This window comes from Salvia hispanica, chromosome 6 (genome assembly GCF_029641045.1).
Source record: "Salvia hispanica isolate PSC_SH4W2 chromosome 6, Shi_PSC_v1, whole genome shotgun sequence".
NCBI lineage: Eukaryota > Viridiplantae > Streptophyta > Magnoliopsida > Lamiales > Lamiaceae > Salvia > Salvia hispanica.
This window is the reverse complement of record NC_142697.1, coordinates 47,128,323-47,142,955: the sequence shown is the minus strand read 5'-3', so window position 1 is coordinate 47,142,955 and position 14,633 is coordinate 47,128,323. Positions and strand designations below refer to the sequence as shown.

The 14,633-nt window shown below is 33.4% G+C and overlaps 1 protein-coding gene across 1 annotated transcript; it reads left to right on the top strand.

The window, feature by feature from the left end:
* Positions 1–7,227: 7,227 nt before the first annotated feature.
* Positions 7,228–13,749, top strand: LOC125207569 (phosphoinositide phosphatase SAC2-like). The gene is made up of 16 exons (XM_089060992.1): positions 7,228–7,725; positions 8,408–8,612; positions 8,711–8,876; positions 9,419–9,641; positions 9,884–9,960; positions 10,081–10,268; positions 10,348–10,445; positions 10,556–10,689; positions 10,782–10,877; positions 11,157–11,592; positions 11,749–11,870; positions 11,988–12,095; positions 12,334–12,522; positions 12,762–12,938; positions 13,044–13,140; positions 13,244–13,749. The coding sequence occupies exons 1-16, from the start codon at positions 7,594–7,596 to the stop codon at positions 13,361–13,363; spliced, it is 2,568 nt and encodes an 855-aa protein (XP_088917118.1). The 5' UTR covers positions 7,228–7,593; the 3' UTR covers positions 13,364–13,749.
* Positions 13,750–14,633: the final 884 nt, after the last annotated feature.

The window sequence follows — 14,633 nt, the reverse complement described above, 5'->3', positions numbered from 1 at the left end:
AACAATTGGCACAGTTAAGGAGGCTAACTTATATATACACTCTATTGAAATATAGTATAAAGTACTATCCCCGTCACCCATTAAATGCCACATTTAGTATGGACACGGGTTTTAAAAAATAAAAAGTAAAATGAGCTGAATACGTTAGTGTATTATATGTTCCACTTATATATATTACTAATTTTATATAAAATGTGAATAGAATTGATTGGTGGAATATGAGGTCTACTTACTCTTTATGGTAAAAATGAAATATGACTCTTATAGTGGAACGGACCAAAATGACAAAATGTGGCACTCATTATGAGACCGAGATAGTACAAGAGTATTGACTATGAACAGAAAAAAGTACTAAGAACTGAGAGTTTATATGACTCTTGTACAGGGTAACTTAATATGTCGTGTCAATGCAGAGTGAATGGTGTTACTATAGTAAGTTGGTATCATAATTATGTTTATCTTATGAAACAACTTCACAACGATCACAACTGATCGTGTTTGTGTTTGACCTTATCAAATTGTGTCATAAGACCTCATATAATATCGAGATATGGATGAATTGTCCATTCTAAATAAACCCATGATTTTCACAAGCTATAATTTACAACCACACTTTCAATTTCTCAAAGGCCATATCAATATCTAAGTCCACTTTCACATTAAGTGCTTTTGCTGTCCAAAGTTGTTAGCCACTTAAAATTACAATTTGATTTTGGCAATTGATTGATGATATTGCACGTGATTTTTTTTGTTGATGTCATATTCATTTTACAGGCTTATGTCTCTTAATCATGCTTGTATAATTATTTTATTGGTCGATGTTTTTTCGTGTAATTATTTTAGTAAGATAAGATATAGTGACTCTTCCATGTAGTATTAATATATGACAAGAAGTAAACAGAAAATTAATTAAATGACAATGATATTGTTATTGATGCATCTCTCTTGACATATAAATACATACACGCGTTCGAATTCTAGAGAAGAGTTGCCCCTTTTATTGGGTTTAGGTTCGCAGACCCCGTCGAGCAGGATTAGTCGGATTCCGCCAAGGGCATGTTCAATACAATCGTGATCAAACCAAAAAATTAACAAAATAGGGGGACAATTATCTTTTTGTTTGTCGTAATTTATCGGATTTTTTTTAATATGAAAACACATGTAAATACTCTTTTAATACGAACATTATAATTCGATGATTTTAAAAGAAACTAATAACCCATATTTATGAATAAAATATTGGCGCATGTTCGGTACAACCGTGATCAAACCAAAAAATTAACAAAATAGGGGGACAATTATCTTTTTTTTTGTCGTAATTTATCGGTTTTTTTAAATATGAAAACCACATGTAAATACTCTTTTAATACGAACATTATAATTCGTTGATTTTAAAAGAAACTAATAACCCATATTTATGAATAAAATATTGGCGCATGTTCGGTACAACCGTGATCAAACCAAAAAATTAACAAAATAGGGGGACAATTATCTTTTTATTTGTCGTAATTAATCGGATTCTTTTAATATGAAAACCACATGTAAATACTCTTTTAATACGAGCGTTATAATTCGATAATTTTAAAAGAAACTAACCCATATTTATGAATAAAATATTGGCGACTTTCCGTTTTGAATGTTTTTTAGGAGAAAATGGAAGTAAAATATAGTAAAGCAATTCATGATTGGTATGAACTTTGATTAGCACAATGCTCGAGTTATGGAATACGACGTGATTGTAGAAAAATATATAAATTAATCATCACGTAATTAATTAATAATTACAAGTATATATACCACCAAACCAATAGAAGTTTCTAACTTAGTGACAAATTTCTTTACTTTGTCGATAATATTCTATAGTCTCGAGTCTCATTCCTCAATAATTCACTTCTCTCTTCCTCTTTCACGTTTCTGTGTGTGTACTTAATTAGACTTAAATTATAATCCAAAAATTACGAAATTTACTAGGTCAAAATATCAGCCTAGCAAGACAAGTTAGTATATTGATTTGATAATTGCAAACAAAATAAGCATGATGTTGTTCAAATAAAAGAAATTATTTTTTCATGTTATAAAACGTTAAAAAGACGCCGAATAAAAACTAATACTATTAGAAAAAGTAATTTAAAATATAAATAGCAATAGAAAATGATGAAATCAACTTTCAGCAAAATCAAACGTTATATCCAATTTTATAAAAAAAAAATGTGAACAAATTTAATGCCTAACTCAGTACACGCTCTTATTCGCGGACGGAGGAAGTACTTATTAAACCATGATTATAGGAGTATACAAAATTGAGGTGGTCAATTAGATATTCCATTATTCTCGTTTCATTAAATTTAATTACTAATATAACTTTAGGAATGCCATAATTTATGGGATTATGTCGCAATATAATAAACTAACTTATTTAGATTTTTGTGGATGAGAACGATTACTCTATTTCAAAATAATATTCTGCATTGTCATGCAATTTAAAACTATTCTAAATATTAAATAAATAGAAGCATACTCCTACATTTTGAATCGAACCATTTTTATTATTGACCTCGTTTATTTTATTTTGAAATGGTAGTGTTAGAAAATTCATCGATAAGTATTAAGGTCAAGCTTGAAAAAGCAATAGCATCCACATGATTTAATTATGTGTACATATTACTTAAAAGCCCACACCATTTATATATGATATAAGAGGGGTTGCTATCAAAATTATTGTTATTAAAGTGCAACAAAGAATTTGCTTGAGATCATATTTGAGGCCATCTAATTATGATTCACACAACTTCAAATTTTAAATTCTCATTTGTCAATAACTCGCGATTGGTATGTAGACAATGTATGTATATCTATATGTGCAATAGTTTATACACGCTAAACAGATCTGAAAAAGAAGCTCTGAAAAAGAAGAATATGCGTGTTTTCATTATGTTTTCATTCGATTAACGAATTAAGGCCAAATGTCTTAGCGAGTGGCGGGGTTTGGACCCGTGACCTCAAGGTTACCACATTTCCGCGCTGCCAACTGCACTATGACCCGTTAGTACAAAATATCCGTATTTAGTAAGCTCTCAATAACTTAAATATCATTTTTTTTAATTCAAATGAGACCCCACAATTATTACAATCGACTAAGAAGTTTCAATCAAATTTACGGCATATTGTTTTCATTTTAAAAGAGTGAAGAGAAGTTAAAAAAATTCAGTCATTATGCCAATTTAAATGCAATATTTTCAAAAATCAAATCAATCCAAGTTAGATGAAACCGTTAGCAGTTTAATTTGAATTCAAATCATAGAAAAATAATACTACTATATGTCAGTATTTATTGGCACATAACAATTTTTTTCCAACATTTAATTCACGAATAAATGTTGTCTTTTAAAAAAACTAAATAGGGGCAGTTTGTGAGTATATGTATAGTTGAGGGGCCAATTTGAGAAAAACAAAAAATAATGATGATATTGATTTTTAATTTTTTATTATTGAGCGTGAAAGCACGTATACATCACTGTTGTATAAACACGTGGCAAAGCTGTCATCTCAACAAATTGCGTGTACGTGAAAATTAGCATTAAAATAATTTTTAAATATTTTTTCAGATGTATTTACCTCTTAATTAAACAAAATTCATTACATAAAATACTCTTATTAGCTTGATATAGTTGCAACCGACGAAAAAATAATTCAATCGTATGGTTTACACTTTTAAGAAAGATAAAAAATTTGTGTGATTTTTTAAAAAATATAGTAGATTATATTGTTATGAGGTTGATTTACCAAAAATTGAGATACGTACGTATTCACAAATGGACCGAAAAAAATACTATGAAATAAATACTCCTTCTGTCCCAATAATTCGATCCATTTTAACTGGGCACGAGTTTTAAGAAATGTAATGGAAAATGAGTTGGAAAAGTTGGTGGGATGTGAGTCTCACTTTTAAAGTATTATTTTTATAATAAAATGTGAGTAAGAATGAATTAGTAGTGTTGGGTCTCGGTGGCACACACCCGAACTCCACATTAGTATGATATTGTTCGCTTTGGGCAAAGCCCTCACGGTTTTGCTCTTGGGGTACTCCCCAAAAGGCCTCATACTAATGGAGTAGGGGTAGCCCATTTATACACTTGCAAGTCTTGTTCATTCTCCAATGTGGGAATTGTTTTGCCCTCACAATCCTCCCCTCAAACCAAGACCACCAGACCAAGACCACATGTGTGCCTCATGTTACAGGTCCACCGGTCACCACAGGTCTTGGTCGAGACCGTCACATCGGAGAACTTGCAAGCGCAACCACCGAACCCCGAGCCACACAGGCCCAGCCCTGAACCAGGGCTCTGATACCACTGTAGGGTCTCGGTGGCGCACACCCGAACTCCACATTAGTATGATATTGTCCGCTTTGGGCAAAGCTCTCACGGTTTTGCTCTTGGGGTACTCCCCAAAAGGCCTCATACTAATGGAGTAGGGGTAGCCCATTTATACACTTGCAAGTCTTGTTCATTCTCCGATGTGGGAATTGTTTTGCCCTCACAAGTAGAATATGAGATCCACTACCAAAAATGGTAAAAGTGAAGTGAGACAAATTATGTGGGACGGACCGAAATGGAATACTGGAACGTATTATCCGGGACAGAGGGAGTAATAGAGTAGGAATGGAGTATTGTAAAGGCTTTCGCGAATTACATGCTTTGAGTACTTTCTTATTATTTAAAATTCGTCGTATACAAGATACAATAGTTTTTTTGAACGGCATCGGTTATGCGATTTTAGATATTTTTAATTTAACAACTTTTATTAATTTGGTCTTGAAAAGTGTTTAGTTAAATAAAATAAATGAGCGCTTATCGATCACTAAAAACAATAGATATTAGACTTGTTTGAAACTATCGAGTAAGTAGTTATAATATTATTGAAAGCTCTCGTATTCTCGCTAATTAACTAGACAGTAGACGCCATGTATTCTCGAAATGTCTTCTATTTAAAATGAACCATTTGTTTTCGACAAGTGCCCGGTAATTAGCAAGCGCCAAATGCTAGTTAACGAGTGCTCGCTGAAAGCCATTTTTCTAAAAAAATTTATTTTCACTCCTCTTATAATTGACATTAAGTCGTGGAGTATTTATTTATAGTACTTATATTAACGATATATTTGTATCATTGTATGCATTACGCAAAATATTTTGTGGATTGTGCATTACTTAGTAGGAAAATTGTTGATAAGGAGGAATATAGATAATAACCAGAGAATCTTAATTTCTTTATTTTATAGATGAAATTGATGAATATCTTCTCAAGAGGCCCACAATTAATATATTATGCATATACAATGTGCTGGTCAATTTCCATTTATATGGGAATTAGGTGTTTAGGAATCAACGTGATTTTTCTTTATTTCGTTGAATATTTATTTATTGTTGAAATGAATTAATGATGGGAAGTTAAAACCAAACATAGTTAATATTTATATTAAAACTAATACTATTTCATTAAATAAAACATTGTTGAAAGATCTGGTTTTTGATATTTTTATAACTTTCATTTTTGGATTTGATAATATGTGTGGAAAGAATAACGTGGGACAAAATTTTGCTGCAAAAATAAATTTATACTACTAATAATTAGGTAAAATTGGATGGTAAATTGGAAAATATAAGAAAAAAGGTAATAAAATAAAAATAAAACAAAGCCACCGAATATTTGACTTATGTGAGTAGGAACACTAATTAAGCATATGCTGTAAACAGCTGGCATATTCTGGATGGTGAACCACAGCATCTTATTAATTAATTAAATAGAATATTATTAAAAGTCATTTTTAACCATTTCAAAAATCACACACAATATTCAACGAAAGCGAAATTTATTTCATATGTTGATGTAGTGTTTAATTTAATTATTTCAGTTTATTTCATGTCGACATAATGACACACTAGTATTTGATTAGTCCTTACATATGACAAAATTATTCTCAAATAATTTTGAATCTAATAACTAATTAAACTTAAATTTTAAAATTCACATATTAGGATTAGCATTTTAATATTGATTTGATCTCGACCATAATTAAGAAGGAAACATATCCTACCACACAAAAACATACACAAGATTCAGTTAGTCAATCAAAATCAATTAAAATCAATTAATCTAATTAATGCAATCTCACATGATTTATAGCTATAGGGACAATTAGCTAGACTCAATGACAAATTTATTTCCAATTTTATTAATTAAACACACTTCTTTCCGTATGGACCATTATTAATAAATATTTATCAATATTGTTTAATAAAACATAAATTAATTAATTACTTTAAATAAAGCATAATACTATAATTAACATCGGTCAATGAATTTCTATGATACGTGGAAGTAAAGTAGGATCAAAATCCGTAGAAATATTTATTCTTCAATTATAAAAGGAAAAAAATCCGTCAAGCATCAATCTTATAACACTATTTATTTTAATTAGTATTTCAAAAATTATTTATCGACATTATCAATTCTATAAATTATTAAAAAAATAAGTCCAATTTATCCATTATCCATATATTTTCAAATAATTATTTAAATACACAATTAAGCATACGAGTAACGGTTTGTGTTAAAATGAAAACCCCTCTTAAAATGACACCGTGACACCGCTTATACAGCAATATTATAAACGCTACACAACAATATTACAAACACTACACAGCAATCTTTAGATTGCTGCATAGTGTGTCGGATATTGCTGGACAAGAAATATTGCTGGTTAAAGACCAGCAAATTGCTGAGCGTTTTTTTCCAGATTTTTTTTTGGCCATGTGACAGCTTATTATTCGTCTACGTGTATAAATGATTGGCCAGAAATGATGGTATATTATTATTTTAAGGGGTGGTGGCACCCTATCATGCCGGTACGAGTAACACTTTAAAAGAAAGATGATAAAATGTAATAATTATGTTGGGACAATTAAATATCATAGACTACGATGATTGCGTGTGAATATAATAAAACCAATTTTTGACCTAAAAAAACATGATATTCATTATCGCCTTATAATATTAAGAGCCATAATTATGGAACAACTGCCGCAATTAATAAAATAAAATTTATTTCATTATTTAGTTAAAAGGAAAGAAATAAGCTGTGAAAAATAGGCTTCTTTAAAAATCGAAGACACCCAATAATTACAAAGCTACAGAATAAATATAAAAAGAAAATATAATATTCCTTATTCTCTCTACACGCCAATTTTGTGTGGACGCAGTCGCCGGAGCTCTGCTTCTCAATCTCCTCTCTCGATCTACGCGCAGAGGCGCCTAATTCCAATCTCAGCCTCCTCAATTTGCACAATTTCTGCTGTCTCCGTGTTTTGCGGGATTTTTTGCGGTTTTTTAGGTCGAAATCGAGTCTCATTGTAGTGAATTGATAGTTGTTGGTGTGGTGTAGAGTTTAATTTTTTTGGATTTCGGATGCGTGTGTGCGTGAGGTGAGTTGGATTGCCGAAGCTAGGGTTTATGTAGCGGAGTTGACTTGCAGCTGCTGATTGAGAATTTGTATGCGGTAATTGGATTTGGGAAGCCCGAGCTCGAGGCTCGGGGATGGGAAGTATGGAGATGGAGAGTGAAACGAACTTCAAATCCAATGCGGAAGCGAGGTTTGACGACGTTAGCGGCGGCGGCGGAGGAGGAGATGGAAAGTTTCAGAAATTCATGCTATATGAAACGCGTTCGGTATAGCGCTCTGATCTCGGTGCTGCTTGCTTGTTTGAACGTGAATTAGTGTTTTTTATGTCGGATTTTTGCTTTGTGTGGTTTGAATTTGGGAAGAAAGTTGCTGATTTTTGATTGGTGGAGCTGCGTTAAGTTTGTTTTTTTTGCTTAATTTGCAAGGAGTAGAACTGTTTTGACGTTAACATCAGATTTCAATCTGTTGAGATGTGATCGTGAATAGGAGAAGGATTTTTGGAGGTGGAAATTCTTCAGATTTGTAAAAATCCAGTCTTTAACGCAGCTTTTTTAGTCTTTTACCCTGTACGCTGCTGGGGCTTAGCTTTAGTGTTTTCCTTGAACCATCGTTTTGGATCCTTTTACTTATATTCATTGAATTTATTGTGGTATAGAACTTAGATCATTGTTGGGTGCTATATGAAACCAAGATGGTTTGGAAGAGAAAATTATAATTGCATTTTTGTTGATTGAAGATGAGATAACATGCGTTGGGTAGATTGTTTAACGAAAGGTCTTGCAGACTGTATACTAGCATTATTTGCTTTCGTTAGGGAGCTTGACAGTACCTGTCTTTACGTTCTTTTCTTTCTATTTCAGAGTTTGTTGTATGAACATATCTGACTGAGTCTATGACACATATGTTTGTCCCTGACTCCGCTTTCTCATTTTTTTCTTGCTGCTCCAGAACTTTTATATGTTTGGATTTGAGAGAAGGAAAAAGTACTGGAAAGTCTTGAAGATAAGCAGATTAGAGCAGTCCGAGCTTTGTATTGTTGAAGATTCGACAATATACTCCCAGGATGAACAATCTGCACTCCTGCAAACAATTGCTGATGGAAACAAGTCTACTGGTGGACTAAAATTTGTCACCATATGCTATGGAATTGTTGGTATGCTAAATCTTGTTAATATCACAGCCAGCAAATAGATTTTGCTTGACTATATATATTGCTTGACTTTGTTTTGATTTTTCTTCTCTTGGTTACAGGATTCATAAAATTCTTGGGACCGTATTACATGATTATTATCACTAAAAGAAAGAAGATTGGCATGATTTGTGGTCATGCTGTATATTCCATTGCCAAGAGCGAGATGATCCCAATACCCCATTCTTCTGCCAACTCAAATATGGCTTATTCTAAGAACGAGAACAGGTCTTTTGCCAATTCACATGTAAAAAGTCGCTTTGTTATGAGAGGACAGAACTATAAGATTAAATATGCTTTTTACGATTCTGTAGCTTCTTATTTGTTGTTTACTGTTAATATAGTTGTTCTTAAGCTATTTAATGCTTTTCCTTTTCATATTATAGCGGTCTTTGCCAGTTCTATATTTCCGATGCTTCTTTAATGTCTGTCGATTACTTGTATGACACTCATTGTCTACGCCATTTTAGTATCTGAGTGTTATTTTCATATATTCCTTTTAGAGATATAAGCACAGTTGTTAGTGTATCAGCCTTAGTTAAATTGTTCTTAGTGCCCATTGCTAGCTATTCTCAGTTAATGTGCAGGGAAAACCACATTGGTGTTGTGGTGTTAGTTTAACATGTTGAATCAGGCAAGGTATCATCAGAGTTCAGGGGGACATTTCTTGCCTTTTTAATGTTTATTAGAATTGTTCTCTTATATCTAACTTTTGAAATGGACTTCTATTAAATTCTTTTGCCTCCGCCTTCTCTTTTGTTGATAACTAGATACAAGAAGCTCTTGCGCAACGTGGATCTCACCAAGGACTTCTTTTTTAGCTACTCCTACCATGTCATGCTTAGTCTTCAAAGGAATCTAAGCAATCATGAAACAGGATTGTCCCTTTATGAGACAATGTTCGTCTGGAATGAGTTCTTAACTCGTGGTATTCGTAATCAACTGAAGAATTCGGTTTGGACTGTAGCACTGGTTTATGGATTCTTTAAACAGGTAACTATGTTTGAAAGTAGTCCATAAGTGCCCCATTGTCTTTATTTTCTAAATATGTTATAGAACTTATTGTTTATGAGATTATCTCTAAAGGGTTTACCAACCATGCCTTTTTTATGCTGTTGGCTTCATTCATATTAAATTTTAACATTCCATGGTAGTATATTATAGTTTTTGTGATTTATATAAGATGTTTCATCAACTACTTGCTCGCTGGTTTTCTAATTTTGAATCTTTAACAGGTTAAGCTCTCAGTATCTGGCCATGATTTCAGTCTGATTCTTATTGCTAGACGGTCACGTCACTATGCTGGAACCAGGTCCTTGGAATTCTCGCATTATTAATGCTATGATTTATCCCTTCAATGGGTCTTTAACTCTTTATAGCTTTAATTCAACTATGTAAAAATATTGTACTAAAATCCACTTGTCTGACGCAGATACTTGAAACGAGGGGTGAATGAAAAGGGTCGTGTGGCAAATGATGTTGAGACCGAACAAATTGTGCTTGAGGATGTGATGGGAGGAAGACCGAGACACATATCTTCTGTTGTGCAGAACCGGGGTTCAATACCACTCTTTTGGTCACAAGAGACCTCAAGATTGAATATTAAACCTGATATCATATGTATGACTCATAAAATTGTTAATATTCTCTTAGTGCTTAACTTCTTATAAGACACTTTTCTAACTGTATTTTTATGCAGTGTCAAAGAAGGATGATGCATATCATGCCACTAAGCTTCATTTTGAGAATCTAGCTAAGAGATATGGGAATCCTATAATTATTTTAAACTTGATTAAGGTAAAGTTTTGCATAAATGTTTGGGCTGATGCGGCTAATGGAGCAGATTCCCCATTTACATTCTCCTAATAAGTACTCAAAATTTTAAATCTCCTTTCCTCAATTTCCAGACTCGTGAGAAGAAGCCACGGGAATCTATTCTTCGTGCGGAGTTTGCTCATGCTATTGAAGTCATCAATAAAGATCTAGCGCATGAAAATCGCTTGAAGTTCCTTCATTGGGATTTGAGTAAATACTCACGAAAGTATGAATGCAAAATTCTTCCTTTCCTTTCTTACCGTATTTTTCCTTCACTCTTGAATATTTTAACCTTAAGATCTGCGTTTCTATCTACAGCAAAGCAGCAAGCGTGCTGGCGTATTTAGTCAAAGTAGCAGCTAATGCATTGGACTTAACCGGCTTCTTCTACTGTGAATTACCTCCATTTTTAAGGTGAGGAATGCAATTGAACCACTGCTAAATACTGAAGGGTTAACTGGGTGTGTTATTGCTTATTAGTTATTTAGTGTTGAAGACTATGATGTCTTGTGATAACCCAAGTGCTTTGTTCTTTTTTAGATAGTTTGTGTTCTGAATTTTTATTGCATAATTTTTTGGATCAATATGTTTGTTATGGTCTAATATTACCTCTTTTTGTTAAGTACTTTGTTTGGATTATATACCCTTTTCTCTGTTACACCCTTTTTTAACCAATTGATTCTCCTTATGCAGCCAACTCCCATGCAGTAATAATTGTAACGATGATTGCCTGGATGAAGACCTCTTCGTTATGACTGAGGATGGGCATGCTGTGAATGCTGAAGATAAAATTGTCTCTGATGTGAATGCTGAAGATAGAACTGTCTCCGATGTGAATGCTGATGATAGAATTGATGCCTCTGATGTGAATGATTCTCATGTTGTAAAGTCTCCATTGTTTCAAAAAGGGGTATTAAGAACAAACTGCATAGATTGTTTGGACCGGACAAATGTTGCTCAATATGTGTTTGGGCTCGTTGCTCTTGGTCATCAGTTGCATGCGTTAGGGTATATTAGTAGTCCTAGTATTAGTTTAGACTCCCCGTTGGCAGATGATTTAATGAAGATTTATGAAGCTATGGGTGACACTCTTGCCCTGCAGTACGGTGGATCTGCAGCCCATAATAAGGTACCTTAGTACTTATATTTAAACTGAGAAGTAAAAAAAGGAATTCATATTGATCTCTAACACCCTAAATATATACGTCAATTAGATGTTATATTTTGGGAATAATCCACCCTTCTTTTTTCTTCTTGACAACCTTATTCATGCTACAATGAACAGATCTTCTCTGAGAGACGAGGACAGTGGAAAGCAGCAACGCAGTCCCAAGAGTTTTTGAGAACTCTTCAGCGTTTTTATAGTAACGCCTACATGGATGCTGATAAACAAGACGCCATCAATGTGTAAGCAAATTGGTCCTAAAAAAGAAGTTTATCAAATACTATATTTCACTAAAGTGTTCATTTAGGTATAACATTTGATTGATGTTTTATGTGATATGATTAATTTCTTGTGAGCAGGTTCTTGGGTCATTTTCAGCCGCAGCAGGGTAAGCCAGCTCTTTGGGAGCTGGATTCTGATCAACATTATGGTGTTGGAAAGCGTGGTTCTGATTTGGAAAATTCTAGGTATTTGACAATGCCTGTCTGCACCCACCACTTCAAAGCTCATGTGGGATACATGATATATGGATACTTCAATTTGTTCATAATATGATTATGATTTTATGAAAAAGTAAACAAAACAATTTTGCTCACCAAAATGCTTATTGAGAAAAAGGGTGGATTGTATGTATGTAACTGAAAACACTGCAAGTTTTTGTTGTTATGCTTTGCATTGCTAATGGCAATACAAATGAATTTGCAGGTCAATAATCAAAAGATCATTTTCTGATGGTAACATTCTCTGTGACAACTCGCCCATTGTTGACGAGAAGGACCTTGAGATGGATAGTTCTCAAAGGCCATTAGCTGTTCAGGTTCAAGACTGTAACGTGGGTCTTTCCGAATCAACTCCAGAATTTTCAACTGCTGAAACTGCTATAACTTATTCCCGGTACGAGTTATCACATCTCCAGAAGTAAATGTTACTTTGAGCACATAAAACCTCTCGATAAAAAATGTGAAACATATCACGCGCCACTGAAATTGACAGTGGTAAACTATACTACTACATTATAAGTTATAACTACCATGGATGTGTCAAATGCTTGGATTAAGAAATAATTAAGGGAAGCATGAATTATCCGCGAGCTTCTATTTTTTATTTGTGATCTTATATTGGTTGCTTCTTAGGTACACTCCCTCAATGTCACGCAAGCAGCTGTTCCCTGATGTCCAAGAAGAGCAATTTCTCGAAAATGAGAGCACATATTTTGTTGATCGTGTAGATTCTTTCAACTGTTCCAACTTTCTCGATGTTGATTGGCTATCTTCATCCGGCAACTCCTGTGAAGAAGAAACCTACGAAAGGTAACCATTAACCAACCCCTTTTCATAAAAAACAGAAATCGAAAGTTTGTGCTGGTTATCATTGCTAGCTTTGCTCGTTGCTAACTGTATCTTTGCTCGTTGCAGATCATTGCTAATCGGTTCTCCAAGCCTAGGGATGTCTTCTGGCGAAATTAAAATGGAATCAACTCCATGCCATCATCACTCCGGATCAAGCTTGAAGGTCAGTTTTCATTTTCATCACTTTCAATCCGCAACCTCAAAACAGTTGCTAAATCCGATAAAAATAAGTTAGAACCGGCCATTTACAACACCTATGATTCCAGGGAAAGGAACTGGCCAGCGGAGACCTCGGAGGTGGCTCTGCCAGCAGCTCTGCCGACCTCTCCGAATACTCCGACCGCTTTGTGCATTGGGTCAACCACAGCAACATGCTTTTCCTTTAAGACTAACGAACGATTGTTCGTTCCGTGGAAAAAGCGCAGTAAACATTGGCTCCGTTATTTGACTTGGTGAATCCATCCAAAGGATGTGGATCAGTAGGTGACTGAGAAATAAATGGAGAAGAAACGAAGCAAGAAGAGAAGGGATGGAGAAATTTTGGGTACAGAAAATTGTACATTCAACCAACTAATTTTACCGGTGTAGTAATTGTTCACAGCTTGAGGAGTTAGTAGAGATAGTAACACTGCAGTACTTTTCTTTAGCTTTTGATTTGTAAATATTAGTTTCCATTTTATCCGTTGTTGGGAATTCTGTGTTTCGCCTTTCGTGTACATATATTGTTATCAAGTTTATTTATCATCTTATGTAACCTTCTTTGTTTTAATTAGTTTACTTGTGTCGAATTTTTTGATATTTATTTAGCCTAAAATTAACATCACGAGATCAATTTTATCACACTTCATATTTAAGCATATCCGAGGTGATTAATTTATATAAAGAAAAAATCAACTCAAACCTTATATTCAACCAAACACTTAATGTAACTTGGAGTATCTGACCTAGTTCAAGATGATTCATATTCTTAACCTAATCTGATGTGATTCGAATATCCTGACCTATTATTTTGAGGACATATGTTTTATCAACGTGACTCAAATCTATGGACGTTTAAAAAAAAATAAATTTCAACTCACTCCTCATATTCAAGTATTCAACCACACCTAATGTGACTTTAGTATCCGACCTAGTAAAAGATAATTCAAATTCTTAATCTAATTCGATATGACTCGAATATCCGACCTATTAATTTGAGGACACATGTTTTATTAAAGTGACTCAAATCCAAGAACTAATTTAAAGTGACTCAAATTACAGATCTAAATATTTTTTTTGATAGAAGGAAATATCTTACCAATTAGGTTGTGGTTCAACCTATTTCAACTATATATTATAGTTTCCATTTCATTATACAAATTTAAGTTAATTAAATTTTATACTCTAGGCCCAGTAAAATTTAGGGTTTCCTCACTTCTCAAATACAGTACTACGGATATTTATTACACATAATAGTTATAGTGTAGTGTAATTATAGTACACACATTGGAATGAGAATATGCATATTAATATTGTTTAGTCTTACCTTAGTTACCTATAATCTTTTTCCATGTATAATTAGATTTTGATTTGTTAATAAAATAACTTATTTCCATGTGAAATTAGATTTTAGGGTAAAGCCGCTCTATAAATGATCCCACCGTGACCACAATTCTC

Bases quoted from the DNA above. Each gene is read 5' to 3' on its own strand.
- LOC125207569 (XM_089060992.1), top strand. From the start codon at position 7,594: ATGGGAAGTATGGAGATGGAGAGTGAAACGAACTTCAAATCCAATGCG. The intron at 12,523-12,761 runs GTACGAGTTATC...GTTGCTTCTTAG, and splicing joins ACTGCTATAACTTATTCCCG to GTACACTCCCTCAATGTCAC. The intron at 13,141-13,243 runs GTCAGTTTTCAT...CTATGATTCCAG, and splicing joins ACTCCGGATCAAGCTTGAAG to GGAAAGGAACTGGCCAGCGG.